This window comes from Daucus carota, chromosome 3 (assembly GCF_001625215.2).
Source record: "Daucus carota subsp. sativus chromosome 3, DH1 v3.0, whole genome shotgun sequence".
Classification (NCBI taxonomy): domain Eukaryota; kingdom Viridiplantae; phylum Streptophyta; class Magnoliopsida; order Apiales; family Apiaceae; genus Daucus; species Daucus carota.
Window position 1 is genome coordinate 12,774,415 of NC_030383.2, and position 18,304 is coordinate 12,792,718.

Below are 18,304 nucleotides of genomic sequence, written 5' to 3' on the forward strand. Positions count from 1 at the left end.
CCCGAGTCCTCCGCCAACCTGGCTCTGATACCATGTCAAGAAACCAGTTACTCTAAAACCTCAAGGTATTAGAGAATGGCCCTTTCCAGGATCTTATATTCTAACATGCATTACTCAAAATACATGGTTTGTATTTCATCAAGTATTCAGAGATGACAATTAGATGGCAGTCGGGTCAGGTCGGGTTTCATGAAATCCATATCCAGTCCGTTATATTTCGGGTCGGACCGGGTTCGGATATTAAAATGTAAAATCCAAATCCAATCCGTCGGGTTTTTTTGGGTTCCGGATCGGATTCGGGTTTCAGTCGGATATCTTTAAAAAATATTTAAAAATAAAAAAAATTATAAACTTGTCAAAATTATGATAATTAAGTTTTTTTTTTCAAAATTAGGATTATTTGATGATATTTATTTGTTTAATTTAGAATAATATAAGCTTAAACCATATTTTTTTTAATTATTACCAATCATTCAATTTATCAATTATAATAAATTTATACAAAATATGATTATACTTGAATTATGTGATATAAGACAGTAGATCAAATTTTTTTAAATTAATTTATTTAATACCCTCATGTCATTTAATAACTTATTTTATACATAATATTAGTGATGAAGTATTTGTCTTGAATAGAAACCCTTATTCATTTAACCTAATCTACTAATATTGAGATTATATAACATTCATCAAAAAAATTAAATAACATATGTTATATATATGAGTTATGTTCAAAAGAGAACCATTAGACAGATATATTATAAAATAATTTAATATGAATATACTATAGTGTATAAATAATATATGTGTGTGTGTGTGTGTGTGGGTTCGGGTTTTTTTTCGGATTTCGGGTTCAGATCGGGTTTGGTTCTAATTTTGGATTTCGGATCGGGTTTTGGATCGGTAAAGGTCATATCCAAATCAAAATCCAAAAAAAGTTCGGGTACAAAAATCAAATCCAAATCCAAAAAATCGGGTTCTGTATATTCAAAAATATGGATTTCGGATAGTGTATCCGTCGGATCGGATTATTTTGCCATCCATCTTGATGCAGTACTTCACTTCATCAATATATTTCACAGGAATATAATCAGCAAATATTGTGATATACTAAAACGGAAGATTACATATGGTTTAGCAAACTTCGTTCAAAGAAACCAGATAAATAAACTTCGTCAATGATATGAATACATCAAACTTATCACCCATCGTTTCTTCATGCATTATATCTGTATTAGTCTTGCAATTCTTGTTTTGAGCAAGTCGAGTTAGACCGTAAGCTCCTACTCCGGAGGTACTTGAAGAAACAATTTAACAACCAGGTGGTTTAGTATCCTTCCATGGTCTCTCTTTCTTCCATGGTAGTACAGACGAATTTTTCAATCCTTCATATCGATTATCAGCCAAGAAATTTAGGTCTGTTGTTCCGTGTATTACTCAGAATACATGGTTTATATTTCATCAAGTATTCAGAGATGACAATAATAAAAACACCGATTAGTTATCTCAATTATATACAAATGCTATAATGTATGCATATATTAAGGGATAGTCAACGTAAGATTATAATTGATTCACTTCATTTGACCTAAATATAATCTTTCTAAAAATATATATATAATATATTTGTCTTTTATTAAAAATATATAAAGATTTCATCTCTACACTTTATTTGATTAATAGTTAAATAGAATAAAGACGTCTTTAATAGAGAAGTAAACTAATTATATCATTTCTAATTATATATGTTACATAAATATATAAGATATTAAATCAATAAATTGGAATCACTAATTATAATTTATATACTGAGATTTTAAACCGCATTAAAAAATAGATACCCTATACTTAATTGAATGTAAATGTTTCTTAAATTTAAGGGATACGCTATATTTAAATTTACATGGTACACTTTAATTTTTAAAGCAATATCATACAAAAAATCTTCTAGAGTGTTTAATAAATATTAAAATAAGTGGAAATCAAATTATGTTCGACTATGTATCCTTTTTTGCTATGAATTATAGCAGTATATATCCATGAATCGGAAAATATATAAAAATTTCATTATCAAGAACTAAAATTGTGGTGTTAAAAAGTGTTCCACTGATTAGGAATTATAACAAAAACTCTTGATTTGAAAATTAAATGTATTAAATATGGAAACCAATATATATTATACAAAGGGTTAATTATCAAGTTGGTCACTGAAGTGGGCTTAATGTATCAAGTTGGTCACTGAACTCAAAACGGTATCAAGATGGTCACTGAAGTGGCCATAAATATCAAACAAGTACCTTGAAATATGAGTTCAAGCACTAAAAATATTATTTATAAAGTTTTACACATTATTTTTAAATGTTACCAAAACCAAGTAAAATGTTATGACTTCTAATATTTATGACAAAAAATTTAGATTTTATCAAGTTTATTTATTATTTATTTTTAATTAAAACAAAGAAATAACTATATAATAAAATATAAATAATAAATAAACTTGATAAAATCTAAATTTTTTGTCATAAATATTAGAAGTCATAACCTTTTACTTGGTTTTGGTAACATTCAAAAATAATGTGTAAAACTTTATAAATAATATTTTTAGTGCTTGAACTCATATTTCAAGGTACCTGTTTGATATTTATGGCCACTTCAGTGACCATCTTGATACCGTTTTGAGTTCAGTGACCAACTTGATACATTAAGCCCACTTCAGTGACCAACTTGATAATTAACCCATTATACAAAAGAAGATTGTAATAATAACGGCCAATATCAGTTAAATTAAATAAACTTTAACTATTTTTCCTTATTTACATATAGGTTATAACAGGCTATACTTATGTATCCAAAAATTTTAAAAAGTCAAATATATAAAAACTTCATTATCAAGAGGTAAAATTATGGAGTGAAAAAATACTCTATTAATTTGAATTTATAGCAAAAAGTCTTGATTTGAATATTGAAAATAATGAATATGGAAACCGCAAAAATTAAATAAAAAAGTATTTTAGTAATTAATGTCAAAATCAGCGGCAGTCAAATAATGTTTGACTTCCCTATTTGCATATGAGCTATAACACTCTAGATCCATCTATCGGAATATTTAAAAATCTAATATATAAAAATTTCCTTATCAAGAGCTAAATTGTGGAGTGAAAAAAGACTCCATTAATTTGAAATTATAACAAAAATTCTAGATTTGGAAATTGAATATGGAAACCACTACATATTATACGAAAAAGGATTAATGCCAAAATCATTGAAAATCATTATTTTGACTAATTTTCCCTATGAGTTAAAAAATGCTAGATTTATGTATCTGGAAGGAAATTGTGTCATATTCATTCTCGATGGCTCTTGACAAAAAACAATGACACACGATAAGATGTAAACAAAAAGTCTAGATCAATAAGCAGATGTTGAGGGAAAGTGACTATAAATCTTCACACGATGAGCATCCGATAGTGGCCTGGATGATTATCTCTAATCAGCAACTGCAAAGAAAACTCAATAACAAAAAGAGTCTCAATAAATTCATTAGAGGACATATATGCATCATAATCACTATCAATACGAAAGGAAATTATGCAAAAATAATGTAAATAAAATAATTACAAATTATCTTGTCATCTATACAATATAAAAAAACTCAAAAACCGGAACAGAAATACAAAAAAAAAGAGAACATATTCCAATGCTAAGTCATAATCCCATATGCGTAGGTCGTATACTTTCATAAAAGCCTCTCTTGCTTTCCAAACTTTCACCCGGTGGCTGCCTTAATCCGATCAGGTGAATCAAATGAGCGTCCCACATGAGAATTAAAACACAAAACACTAAGATTACTTTTTGCACAACACAAATCCCAACACGAAGAGTTAAAAATGATGTTCAAAATATAATCTCAAGTTCTATATCACAACACAAATCTTTCATTTGCACAAAGTGTTCGAACCTTTTCTCAAATTCCTGGAGCATGAAATCAATAGAAGTCGTGAGGACCGATCTCTCAGCTTTTCTCTGTTGTAAATTATCAAACACGTTCAATATAAAATCATGTACTGATTATGATACCTGCAGCGTTCAAACAACAAATTTCAGAACCCGTTAAACAATAATCGAATGAACAAATATACACAATGGAGTAAATATTTTAAATAAAGAATCGGAAATAGTGCAGACCTATTTCACGGCCAATGGTGTTATTCTCCTTTTGACTTCGAGACGCCATCCTTTGTCGAAGCATCGTCACAAGAGAACTTTGACGGATACTACCTGATGCATACACGGATGAACGCGATTTGTGCAAGATAAGTAGAATTTTATTATACAATACAGTTTATAAGCGCAAAGCAAAGTCCGTCGATAGAGAAATTAATAGGGCTGAGCATTCGGTCGGTTCGGTTCAAAACCGAACCGAACCGAAAAAACCGAAAACCGAATTAGACTTTTTTTTGAAACCGAACCGAACCGAATTACCATTCCAAACCGAACCGAACCAACCGAATTATTTCGGTTCGGTTTCGGTTTCGGTTTTAAAAAACCGAAATTTTTTTAAAAAAAATCCTATTTAATTTGTAATTTACAATTTGAAATCAAAAACATCAATTAAAGTGTTCGAATAACACTTTGATTCATGCACCACCTGAAATAACAAATTAAAGTCAGAAAGTTTTAAGTTTAAGCTAAAACAAACAGAAGTACATCATGAGGAGTAACAGGACCAGGAGTCAGCTATCTAAAAGTAATCCAAGCTAATTAAAAGCGAATACAAACCTGGGCACGGGAGAGAACTCAAAGAAGAGTTGCTGATGTGGAGTAGAGTAAATGAATCGGTGGAATCGTGGTCGTGGTATTTAGCTCACCGCGGCTTCAGTATTTGGGTTAGGGTTAGGTGGGGTGGGGGTTTGGGATTAGAAACTTAGGCTACTGACTTACTGGTCTGGACATATCACATATGTAATAATATATATAAAACATATTTTTTTTATATTTAATAAAATTTCGGTTATTTCGGTTTAAACCGAAATATTAAATCCGAAACCGAACCAAACCGAACTTTATTTCGGTTTAAACCGAAAAACCGAATTAACCGAAATTCTGGAAAAAGGGAAACCGAACCGAACCGAAATTGTACGGTTCGGTTCGGTTTTTCGGTTTCGGTTCGGTTTTGCTCACCCCTAGAAATTAATGTGTAAAGAAAGCCAAGATCAGTAGTACTCCAGCAAAATCCGACCGATGACACAAATCAGTTCGAAATCCAAGCAAGGATTAGAGGCGTGGAAGAAGGAATGGTTTCGAATGTGAAATTCAAGTTATCTGCTTTGATCTAATAAGAATATCATATGCAAATAAGTGGTAAAGCTTAAATCTGAACTGACGTCGTGATTAGTGGCACGATTCAAGGATGCATGATTAATGCTATTTTGAAATTCTGATCTTGATATGATGATCGTGATATGATTTGAATGTGCTCTCAGATCCAACGATACTCGGGTCGGGTTTCCCGAAGATCCGAAATGTTTCATCTTAGTGTTCATTTGAATAAGGAAGATGCTGGGTCCAACCGGAAGCTTAATGGGTTGATCCAAGAGCATGTGAAATTACCAAATCAGCCTTAAAATTTTGATTTGATGAAACAAAGTACAACCTGTCCAGTGTCCAGTAGCCAAATAATATCATATGAAAAAAGAATTGATTTGATTTTGAATTTAAAATAATGATGATTAGTTTCATATCTTGGAGAGTGCTTGAAAAGTCTTTCCATATTTAAACTAGAAATATAGGAAGTCAATAACTACATTTAAAAGATAAGCTAAAAATTAGTCAATAACACATTCAGAGTTGAGAATTCATGCTTGCGTATTAGTGAAGACAATTTAATATAAAAGCTAGAATGAATGCATAATTTGTGGGATTGTTAAGAGCTGACATATATGAATTAACTGATTAAATGCTGATGTGTCATATTTAAACGTCTTGAAACTGGAATTTTTTTTATATATCTTATTTGACTCACAAATAAATAAATAGATAAAAAATACACAGGGAAGCTAGAAATTCAGCAATTCTTGGTTAGCTAGATTAATTAAATTTTATCTCTTCTTTGCTCGAAGAAAAAAAATAAAAACATAAATCATGATATTTTAAATTGGTCAAATCGATTATCAGCCATGAAATTGAGGTATGTTGTTCCATGTATTTGTAAGAATATGTGGTTTGTATTTCATCAATCATTCATAAATCACAATTTAACAACACTAATTAATTATGTCAATTAAAATCAAAAGCAAGAATGCATGGCGCTGCTGATGTGTCATAATTTAAATACGTGGCTTTATTAGAATTATGTGGACTTCTTGACGTGGCATCGTTCAGGAATGATGATATAAATAGATATTAATTTTTAAAACTGAAACAATTTAACTTAGAAATTAACTCTATAAAATCTTTTATCACATAAATATGAATTCTCTATAAGATTTCTATCAAATAAATACAGGGAGTCAACATATCTTTTGTGCGGATCTGAGAACATAAAATAAATTAAATATTTAAATAATGAATTTTATTTATAAAACATATATAAGTTATTTAACTTAAAAATTCCTTCAGACTTCTATAATAGTTTGTCATACAAACAACTAATACTCTTACGTCTAAAAGAACTCCAACCCACATTAGAATTACCTATTCTAACTATAAAATAATTACGGATTAAATATATGTAACACAAATTAATTACAAATTGTATATTTATCAAACAATTTAACATAGGAATTAACAGTATAGAATTTCTATCAATTAAATATGAATCAACTCAATAAAATTCATATCAAATAAATATAAGGAGTCGGCAAAATTTTTGTGTGGATATGAGAACATAAAATAAAAAACAGGCTAGAAAACTCTATTATTGTTTTGTTTTATTGATGTTTCATTATTTATTGCGAATTTTATCAATAAAATATATTTAAGTTATATAACTTAAAAATATCTTTCGACTTCTATATTAATTCGTCATACAAACAACTACCACTCCTAGATGTACAAGAACTCCAACCAACCAACATTACATATACCTATTATAAGTCTAAAACAATTACAATTAAATAACATGACACATACTTATTATAAATCTAAAACAATTATAAATTATTAATATAAATTTTATTTCATTCCGTGCTTTTTAGAAGATTGGGATAAAGATGAATAAGACAGTGGTAACACTGACTTGACAAACATAAACTCGAAGAAAATGAAGTCATTGTTCATATTGCAACATATAATAAAAGAATCGAAATACAAGAAATCCGTCAATTTGATATAATTTTTTTTGTCACAATTTGATATAAAATTAGTTTTGGAAAGTTAATTAACTTTGTCAAACTACAATATTTGTTTGTCAAACAACTACAACACCACTCTTATATTTACAAGAACTCCAAATATAATTATATATAACGTTTGCTTATTAGATTGAATATAACAATTATGACTTAAAAAATTGAATTTTATTCGAGTTTAAAGATGCTATAAACGAACTTATATGTGTTGATCTTGAATATTATTTTCACAATTTAAAAATCATCAAATAATATAATGATTTTACTAAAATAAAATATATTGTTAGAGTTAAGTTCCATAAAGTCTACATTTAAGTTGTAGTAAGTACCGGTCATAATTTTTTAGTTTAGTCATAAATAATATTTTTAATTATTCAAATTTATATATAATTTATCATCTTTAAGTAGTTTTAAATATAACTATCAATTAATCATTGACATTTTTCAACTCCAACAATCATTAAGATCATTATTCTCTTATGAGTTATATTTTAGAATATATATAGTGTTTGGTGATTTATAAAATAATTATTTTATTTTTTGATTGCAACGATTACATCGGAGAATATAATCTGCAGATTGTCGGATGTTTACAAATATTGTAGACTAAACGAATTAAAATTAAAACGAATAGATTATTTTTAAATAATTTTGGACTCCAATACTCCTTATTTTGTGAACTCCATAAAACGGGGACCCATATTGCTATGAAATAAATTAAAATAAGATCAAATTTTAATATATAGAAAGTCTTATTTTTAAATAATAATAATTTAAATATTATTTAAAAACAATAATTTAAATAATTATAATAAAAATATGATAATGTAATTAAAAAAAAATTATACTTCCAATAAATAGTAAGTTTTAAAAATTTATTTAAACCCGTGCTTGGCACGGGTCATCAACTAGTATCTCTTAAAATTTATTTTTTCTTTTAATCGTCCGCATATAATTTGAAACATACGGTGTATGTGATCATCTAGATATTTACATATTTTTATAAGAGCATGTGGATATGTAAAAAAAATTAGTATATATTACAAATAAAATTTATAAATATTATATATAAAAACCCTACTTCCGCGGATATTGTTATCGTCTATGTCTCTATGATCTAATTCCTGGACAACTATGGGGCCGTTTGGGTGAGCTTAAAATAAGTGCTTTTTGCTTAAAATAAAAAAGTGAAGTAGAAGTTAGAAGTTAGTTAAGACTTATAAGTGATTAAAGTGTTTGGTAAAAAAGCAGAAGTCATGAAACAAAAGCTAGGAATCGTAGTTTTTTATAAGTGCTTATCGACTTTTTACACAAACGGTACGAAATAAGTGCTTCTAACTTAAAAGTCCAGAAGCGGGGCTTAAAAGCCCCGCCAAACAGCCACTATATTTGACCAACATCTGAGAAGTCTCCATATCACCTATTATCATTTTTATTGGGCCTCAGCCAATTTAGAGAGGAAATGTCCAATACAAAGCTCAATGCAGGAATCTATAAACACGAGAAATTAAGAGTACGGGTTGGAAAGTTAAGGGAGAAAAGAACTTATATATGGATTATGGAGGATAAATACTTGTAAGCTCCACCAATATATTAAAAATAATATATTTTATTAATAATAATTTGAAATAATAATAATAATATAACATTTTTTTGACAAACAAATTATTTTATTAAGACAAAACGCTTAACAAGACATATATCGAAAACCAATCGGGACAAACCCCTGAATTGTCAACTACAATTTAATTGTGAAATAAATAACGAACTAAACAAATAGTCGTTTTGTTTTCAGATCGCTTAACACATATAATATTCATATTCTTTGATTAAAAAAGTACTACAATGACATCTCGAGAAATCCAACCTGCATAAGTTATGAAACTAGTATCATCGCAATTGACCTTCACATAAGTATCACCTGTAACCCAATGTTCAGAAATATCAGTCAAATCAACTAATCCTGAAGCATCGAAACATGAAAAATTATTTGTTGTGAAAGGTGAGTTCTTGCTGTATCCACCATCGTCCCAAAATCGATGCGAGTCTTACAGATCTCCCAAAATACTGTATAAATCCTTTTCAGAATAATGATAGAAAGACCTACCAAGACACATAAGAATAACAAAATATAGCACACTGACATTCTAAAAAGAGAAGCACACACTGACATTTCAAAAACATGGGCATGACTAATAATCTTAATAACAAGGTACTCTACAAGATATAATCCAAAAGGATTAGATTTTGGTTTTATTGGAAAACTGGTAAAAATAATAGAAGGGATGAGAGAACGAAAGGATTAATTGATAAGGGAGATGAGGAACCGGAAGGCGGAGTTGTGACTGCTGAAACCTTAATACAACATACAGAAGTCGACTCTCAAAACTTTTGAGGCTCTTTTTGTAGTTAGATTTAATTCATAAAGAGAAGGAAAAAAGAGATCGTATCAGCTTGAAGTCGTGAAATGACATCAGTAATTCACTTTAATAATATAACATTTTTAAACTATAGTCGATCAATATATGTCATATCATCCAACAGAAAATGTGATATATGAGATAGTTTGTCAAATTGTATACATGATCTAATTTTGTTAAACAATAGTATTTATTAGAGACGAAATTCGTACACTTCAACAAAATATTATATTTGTTCAAAAATTCTGCTTATCATGTTTGATTTACGAATCAACAAGTATTAACAAAATTAACAAAATTACATGTTTTTGCTGCATATATCACAAGACCGAAGGATTAACATTTGATTCAATTTTTAGCGATTGTTTGAGACCTTAAGAAGTGATTTATTATTTAAAGCAAATAAGTGTTTGATTATAAGTGTTACCAAAAGTTTTAGTGGGTGTTTGTTTGCAACTTAAAAAACTCGGCTTTTGGGTTTATAAGTTAGAAGCAGTTATTCGTGCCGTTTGTGTAAAAAGTCAAGAAGCTTTTGTTTCAGGGCTTATACTTCTTTCCCAAACACTTTAATCACTTATAAGTCTTAATTTGCTTCTAACTTCTACTCCATTTTATTTTAAATAAGAAACACTTATTTTAAACTCACCCAGACGGCTCCTTAGTTTCAAAATACGCTAGATTTCTTAATTTTAATATAAGTGCTTTTTCAAACTGGTCGAACACAGCCACATAAGCAATGTGAGATGGCTTTTATATCAAAAAAGCCCACTTTGTGTTGGTTTTGAACTTAATTCAGATCAATTTTACATAGGAGCCCACTTTTATCTCCGGATCTTTTAATTAGTGTCGAGGAACTCAAATTTGAAAATTCTAACAAAAACTCGTCATCCGGTAGTCTGTATAATTTCTTTATGTTCCTGCACGATCATTCAGGGGCATTCAAAACAGGCATTCCCGAATTTTTCCAGATGGGCGTTCTTATTTTTAATTTTTTTAAATTTAATGATAATTAAACCTTAAATTTCTATCAAATGAAATAATTTATGAATCTTGCAACTAAACAACCGCGAGGGAGAGGGAGTATAATTTTGGGCACTTATCTACCCAAAATCTAAAAATAACGAGTGCACAGGATTGTCCACCACACTGCGCCAATGCAGCAGCTTCCAGTGCCTCATATCCCTTCAATCCTAAACTATATTCACAACACACACAATATCTTCAAATGCAGACTCTAACCCTGCCAATCAAGTCCACAGCAATTCCCAAAAATGATACATTTTCTGAATTCCCGTTAAAGCCCAACAAGAATACAGTTTCTTTTAGCAATGCCCCTAACTCTGTTGCTTCAACTGATGCCCATTTGATCAATCTTTGCTCAAATGGCCGCCTTAGTGAAGCTATTCATGCTCTTGACTCTATTTCCCAGTCCGGGTTCAAGGTAAAGCCGAATACTTTTAATCGTTTGATTAATTCTTGTATTGAATGTAATTCGATTGTACTGGGACGAAAGCTTCATGAGAATATTCATGTGTTGGGTGATGTTGACCCTTTTGTTGAGACTAAGTTGGTTGGTATGTATGCGAAATGTGGGTCTGTTGATGATGCACGCAAGGTGTTTGATGAAATGCGTGAGAGGGATTTGTTTACTTGGTCGGCTATGATTGGTGGGTGTTCGAGGGATAAGAGGTGGGGTGAAGTTGTGGAGCTTTTCTTTTTGATGATGGAGGAGGGTGTTGTTCCCGATGAGTTTTTGTTTCCCAAGATTTTGCATGCGTGTGGGAATTGTGCTGATTTAAGGACTGTGAGGTTGATTCATTCGATAGTGGTGAAATGTGGGTTAGGGATGAATATTCGTGTTAACAATACAATGTTGGCTGCTTTTGCAAAATGCAGAGAGTTGGTTTGTTTGAGGAAGTATTTTAGGAATATGGAAGTTAAGGATTTAGTTTCGTGGAATTCGGTCATATCTGGGTATTGTCAGAAAGGTGAAATGGAGGAGGCACATAGGTTGTTTGACATGATGCATGATGAAGGTTTTGAACCGGGATTGGTAACTTGGAATACAATGATTTCGACTTATAACCAGTTGGGTAAGTGTGATGTTGCATTGGAAATGATGAAAGAGATGACAAGTTTAGGCATAATTCCCGACGTTTTCACTTGGTCTTCTATGGTTTCAGGTTTTGCCAAAAGTAATAGGATAGGTAAAGCATTGGAGCTATTTTGGGACATGCTTGTGGAAGGGGTCGAACCAAATGGGATCACACTTGCAAGTGCAATCTCTGCATGTGCATCACTTAAAGATATAAATAAAGGGAAGGAGCTCCATTGCATTGCAATAAAGGTTGGATATGCTGATTCAGTAATAGTTGGAAATTCGCTTATTGGTATGTACTCCAAGTGTGACAAACTTGAGGCTGCTGAAGAAGTTTTTGATAAAATCATAACAAAAGATGTCTACACGTACAACTCAATGATTGGAGGGTATATACATGCTGGATACTGTGGAAATGCTCATGATCTTATTATAAAAATGCGCGAATCAGGTGTGCAACCAAATGTTGTTACGTGGAATGTGATGATTGCAGGATATATCCAAAATGAAGGTGAAGATCAAGCCATGGATCTTTTCTATAAGATGGAGAAGGACGGGATCATTAGGCGGGATACTGCAACATGGAATGCTTTAATTTCTGGGCTCATACAGAATGGGCAGAAGAATAAGGCACTAAGTATTTTTCGCCAAATGCAGTCCTCTTGTGTTAGACTGAATGCTGTTACCGTTTTGAGTATTCTACCCGCTTGTGCAAATGTGATTTCTGCGAAGAAAGTGAAAGAGATCCATGGTTGCATATTGCGTAGGAACTTGAAATCTGAGCTCTCTGTTGCAAACTCTTTTATAGACACTTACGCAAAATCAGGAAACTTGGTTTATTCTAGAGCCATCTTCGATGAGATTCCAATTAAAGATATTATCAGCTGGAACACAATAATGGCTGGTTCGGTATTACATGGTTGTTCAAATGATGCACTTGATCTTTTTAATCAAATGAGAAAAGAGGGCCTGGAACCCAACAGAGGGACGTTTGTCAGTATACTTTCTGCTTATGGCCTAGCCAAAATGGTTGATGAGGGGGAATGTGCTTTCTCTAGCATGATTCATGATTTTAACATTTTACCAAGTTTAGACCATTGTAAAGCTATGATAAGCCTATATGGGCGCTCAGGTAAGCTTGAAGAAGCAGTAAAGTTTATTGAAGATATGATTATGCAGCCTGATACTTCCATCTGGAGTACTTTGCTAACTGCGTGCAGGAATCATGGTAATGCCAGATGGGCACTGCATGCAGGGGAAAGATTACTGAAATTGGATCCTGGGAATGCTCTAACACAGCGTTTGGTTTTACAACTATATGCATTTTGTGGGATTGATGATGGGTATACGAAGTTAAAAATACCTGAGATTAAGGAATCCACCGGACGAAGCTGGGTAGAAGTAAGAAATACAGTGCACTGCTTTGTCAAAGGCGACAAGTGTCAGCCAAATGCTGATGTTTTGCTCTTATGGACAAAAGCCGTAGCAGGAGCAGTGGAGAGACCTTATACGCAGAACGTGCTGTGCTGTGGGGAAGAGGACGATGAAACAGCTGGTGGGGTTCACAGCGAAAAACTTTCCCTTGCGTTCTCACTAGTGGGTTCTGCTCACACCTGCCAGCCCATTCGGATTTTAAAGAGCTTGAGAATGTGTGAAGATTGCCATGCAACAATCAAGTATGTTTCTAAAGCTTATGAAAGGGAAATCTATATCTGTGATTCAAACTGTTTGCATCATTTTAAAGATGGTTCTTGCTCTTGTGGTGACTACTGGTAAATACAAAAATCTGCAGTAAATTTGTTGTAAATGGATGAATAGTCATAACATAAATTGGAAATTCTTTTTTCAAGGAAGCAAGGGAGCATTAGACTTTTTCTATAAACCAACCTTTATATATATTTATTCATCTTGCAAATTCAGTAATTGGACAAAATTAGAGATCTAGTAAACTTAGTAATCAGGCCCTTATTATTAGATGTATGCAATATTGCAATATAGTATCAGTAGAAATGTATAACAGTTGTCTTATTATAATCCAATTCTTTTCTTGAAAGGTACAAATGATGATTTCTGTACATTAAAGAAAAGGGTCATTAACACATCGACCCTTTAAGTTGTCAAGATAGACATATAGAACGTCAAAAATAATTTCATAGCTTCTGTTCCTTTTAAGTCGTCTTTTGTGCATTCTGACCTCTTTTTTTTTTTTTTTTTTTTTTTTCTAGTTTATTCAGTTTTTTCACCCACCTGATTGATGAATTTTGGTTGGCTTTTGTCTGGAAAACTTAGAATTTGCAGTTCTTGTGTTTAATAGTAGCTTTGCACGATAGTCAATATGAGTCGAGTAATTACTCATCTGATTTGAAAAAACTTACCAATTTAGTCATATTTTGTAAATCAGCAAGGATATTATGGGTATAATTTTTTTCTATAAGGCTGTGATTGTACAGAAGTACAAATGCAAATGGCAGTGAGATAATTTCTTTATTTAAAAAAATAATAATAATTTAGGATCATGTGTCCAAATGCAGATATTTAAAGAGTCAAAGTGTTGATAATCCTAAAGAAATTAACTAGATAGAACTGTAACCATAGGTGGAAGTTGATTATGTTTAAAATAATATAAGAAGCATAGATGCTATTTATTTTAGCAATTGTGCTATATGGTTTTGTATTCTAGTTGTCTGTTACTTTATCTTGTATAACCTTGTGTCTCTATTATACCTTTAGAATCAAAGCTAGTGACACATTGGAAATGAAAAGTCTCTTCATTTATAATAGTATTATACAGTTGTATCAAATTTGGATCGTTAATTTTGATTTTTTTCAAAAGAAGAGCACAATATAAAGTGGTCTGAATTTTGTCATTAGGAATCTAATTCTATGATCATGGACTGTCAGATAGCATATGTTGATTCTAATCTTTCACCTCACATTCTCTATAGACTTTTAAGCACTATATATAGCTCTATTTTGTACGAAACTCCATCATTCCTCTTGTCCTTGTACACGATTGGCTTGGCTGTTTGTTACTTTACTACCATCCTATAGATTAGGAGTAACTAAGCTATTTGAAAATGGAGAATTACATGGGGAAGAGCACAGTAAAGTTGGGGCCATGGGGAGGTCAAGATGGAATTCACTGGGATGACGGAGTTTACTCGACAGTCAGGCAAGTTGAGATTGCTCATGGAACTGGTATCGACTCTATTAGAGTAGAGTATGATTCAAGTGGGGTCTCCATCTGGTCCGAAAAACATGGTGGTCAAGGAGGCAATATTACTGACAAGGTTAGTTATATTAATATCTTCTACAAAGTTACAAGCAGTGTTTATGATTTTTAGTTTGTAGAAAAATAACTGAAAATGAGTTGAATGAAAAATATTTCATGTGTTAGCGTCAGTTTTATTAAAAGAAAAGAAAAGACCTTTCTATGAGGAACTGTAAGACAATCTAAATTAGACACTTTTGGTATGTTATGTAGAGTATGTTTTAAACCTGTAAATTTTGAAATTATGTAACTACTTGATTGCTTCATAATATTTTAGGTAAAACTAGAGTACCCAGAGGAGTTTTTAACTTCAATGCACGGACATTATGGTAGTTTGAAGGGATGGGGACCTGCCTTAATAAAATCTCTTACACTGATTAGTAACAAAAGAAGCTATGGACCTTATGGTACTGAAGAAGGAACATATTTTTCACTGCCAATGACTGGCGGAAAGATTGTAGGCTTCCATGGAAAGGGTGGATGGTATCTTGATGCTATTGGGGTTCATTTTGAGCCTACTTATAAACAAAATCCTCAAAATTCTGTTGCTCAATTTTCTCAAAATGCTTATTCCACTAATGACAATTTTGGTTACTCGATGATACAAGGAAGCCTGAACAAGCAATATGATGTAGTCATTGCAGTCAAACAAAAAGACAGCAATGCTAATTTTCTGCCCAACTACTTTAGCAAGAAAAACCAGTTCACCATCACCGATTACCCGACTCCAAAACCAGCAACTGATAGCAGAAATCAGTTCACCATCACGGATTATCCGACTCCAAAACCAGCAACTGATAGCAGGAAAAACCAATTTACTGTTACTGATAATCCATATCCAAAGCAGGTAATTGATACAATATATTGAGTACAAAAACATAGTTTTCTTTTTCACTATAGCTGATATTAGCTGTTCAGTAATGCTACGCGATGTGACTTGGTAATTCTTTTTCAGACTAAGGTAGTTGTTCCTCCTACTGTGCCAAGAGTTCCCTCTAAGGATGTGAAAGACGTATATACATATGGACCCTGGGGTGGTGCTGGAGGAACAGTGTTCGATGATTCAACCTATGATGGTATTAGGCAAATCAGAGTAAAACGAAATGTGGCTATTGTTTCCATTAAAGTCTGCTATGATTTCAAAGGTGAAGCAGTTTGGGGAAGTAAAAATGGAGGAAGTGGAAGTTTTAAGAAAGATTTGGTAAGCAGAAATAATTTTGTAGTCCCGCCTACTTTTTCTCTGTTTATTTTGCTTAGGTATATATGTTCATGTTCTGCTTTTCTATATCTTATAATTTGCAGATAGTGTTTGATTATCCCTCAGAAGTCTTGACACATATAACGGGATACTATGGGCCAACGATGGTCATGGGACCTAATGTTATTAAGTCTCTCACTTTCCATACCACGAAGTCATACTATGGTCCTTACGGTGAAGAACAAGGACAGCCATTTTCTAGCAACTTAAAAGAAGGAAGGATTGTAGGATTTCATGGTAGAAAGGGGTTATTTCTTGATGCAATTGGTGTCCATGTCATAGAAGGTAAAGTTTTGCCAAAATTACACTCCCCAAGTAAAGCTCTGCCTGCAGATATAGCCTCCTCAGGAAAACCTGTGCCACCAGTAAGCTCCTCAAACCAAGTTTTACACCCTAAAAATCCCCCAACCACACTTTCCATCAAACCAGCAATTAAAGTGACACTTCCGACAGATTCTCCGGCCAAAGTTTTGCCACCAGCAATATCACCAAAAAAGCCCACTAAGCAACAAAATGAATTAGCCATTAAACAGCCAGGTTCTCCGAAATGGTCGTTTATAACAGGAAGGCGAGGAGCATCTGAAGAGGTACCAAATTTTCTAATCATTCAACCTGTGTAAATCATGCAAAAAGCAAAAACGCAATTATGTATATTTCTCATTTGAATAACTTGAGGACGAAAATGAACTATAGGATCACACATATCAGGGCGTGCAACGAGTTATTAAAGATCCAGCTCCACATGGAACAGGTCCATGGGGAGGTGAAGGTGGTAAACCATGGGATGATGGAGTATTTACCGGAATCAGACAGATTATCTTGACAATGTCTCCCCATGCCATTTGTGCCATAGAAATTGAGTATGACCGAAATGGACAATCTGTCTGGTCTGTGGCCCACGGAGCAAATCGTGGCGGACAGACATCTGAAAGGGTAATGTAACTGCTACTTACACACTACTACAATAGTTTATGTCCATTCTGCGGGACAAGTTAATATTGGGTTGTGTTTGCAGGTGAAACTGGAGTTTCCACATGAAGTGCTGACTTGCATTAGTGGATATTATGGAGCTATAAGTAAAGATGAAGCGATGAAAGTAATAAAATCACTCACATTGTATACAAGCAGAAAAAAATATGGACCTTTCGGTGAAGAAAAAGGTACGTTTTTCACATCAGCAAAAACAGAAGGAAAAGTGGTTGGACTGCACGGGAGAAGCAGCATGTACTTGGATGCCATAGGAGTTCACATGCAGCATTGGCTAGGGAATCAAAAGCCAAAGCAATCATCAACAATTATGAAACTATTCTCTTGATCAGTTTCATTCCATGTACGGTCTTAAGTTGATATAAAAGGTGCTTTAAATAAGAACAAGTTACATATATCATATGTAAACTGAAGTCCAACCACAGGTTGGAAAACTGTAACTTAAAAACGTTGTTAGCGTGTGGTGTGATTTTTAATACGAATAAAAGTTGATGGTTTTACATGTGATTTTAGCCTTCTAACTATTTAGTGCTTCTTTTTTATTTACCTGCAAAATAAAGGAGAAACGCATGATCTTCAGCCACGGATCATGCCAAAGGAGAAATGCATTCTATTCAAAATCCTTTTTAATATGGCCTAAACGTCAGTCGTTTTTAGGAAGCCAAATTTCTCCCCGAGAACACCTTAATGTGACATTTGCTGTTGGAGTTGCCTCCACGAAACAATCGAGAGAAGACAAACTTTGCTGCTAACCATTTTTTTCATTTTTCAGAAATAAGGAATTATATCTGGAGAAAAAACAAGAACTAAGAGCATCTCCAACAGCGTTGGCTATAATCGTTGACTAAATTGGACCTGTAAGACATTATGTAAAATTTGCTGAACCTGTAAAACATTTTGCTTCAATGGTACTGGCTA

The 18,304-nt window shown here is 32.4% G+C and overlaps 2 protein-coding genes across 3 annotated transcripts; both read left to right on the top strand.

Moving 5' to 3' along the window:
• Positions 1 to 10,861: 10,861 nt before the first annotated feature.
• On the top strand, positions 10,862 to 13,789 carry LOC108214336 (pentatricopeptide repeat-containing protein At1g19720). Its single transcript, XM_017386283.2, has one exon. It carries the CDS (start codon positions 10,998 to 11,000, stop codon positions 13,644 to 13,646), a length of 2,649 nt encoding a protein of 882 aa, XP_017241772.1. The 5' UTR covers positions 10,862 to 10,997; the 3' UTR covers positions 13,647 to 13,789.
• Positions 13,790 to 14,830: 1,041 nt separating this feature from the next.
• On the top strand, positions 14,831 to 17,888 carry LOC108214337 (jacalin-related lectin 3). 2 transcript variants are annotated; one of them, XM_064089291.1, is made up of 6 exons: positions 14,831 to 15,160; positions 15,419 to 15,988; positions 16,097 to 16,342; positions 16,444 to 16,986; positions 17,108 to 17,332; positions 17,415 to 17,888. In XM_064089291.1, the coding sequence occupies exons 1-6, from the start codon at positions 14,948 to 14,950 to the stop codon at positions 17,712 to 17,714; spliced, it is 2,097 nt and encodes a 698-aa protein (XP_063945361.1). In that variant the 5' UTR covers positions 14,831 to 14,947; the 3' UTR covers positions 17,715 to 17,888. The 2 variants fall into 2 exon arrangements, with proteins under 2 accessions (XP_063945361.1, XP_017241773.1); XM_017386284.2 differs by having other exon boundaries at positions 14,834 to 15,160; positions 17,093 to 17,332.
• Positions 17,889 to 18,304: the final 416 nt, after the last annotated feature.

Excerpts from the sequence above, each read along its gene's own strand:
- LOC108214336 (XM_017386283.2), top strand. The coding sequence starts at position 10,998 with ATGCAGACTCTAACCCTGCCAATCAAGTCCACAGCAATTCCCAAAAAT.
- LOC108214337 (XM_017386284.2), top strand. The coding sequence starts at position 14,948 with ATGGAGAATTACATGGGGAAGAGCACAGTAAAGTTGGGGCCATGGGGA. Across the intron at positions 16,343-16,443 it reads GAAGTTTTAAGAAAGATTTG|ATAGTGTTTGATTATCCCTC; the intron begins GTAAGCAGAAAT and ends TATAATTTGCAG. Across the intron at positions 17,333-17,414 it reads GCGGACAGACATCTGAAAGG|GTGAAACTGGAGTTTCCACA; the intron begins GTAATGTAACTG and ends TTGTGTTTGCAG.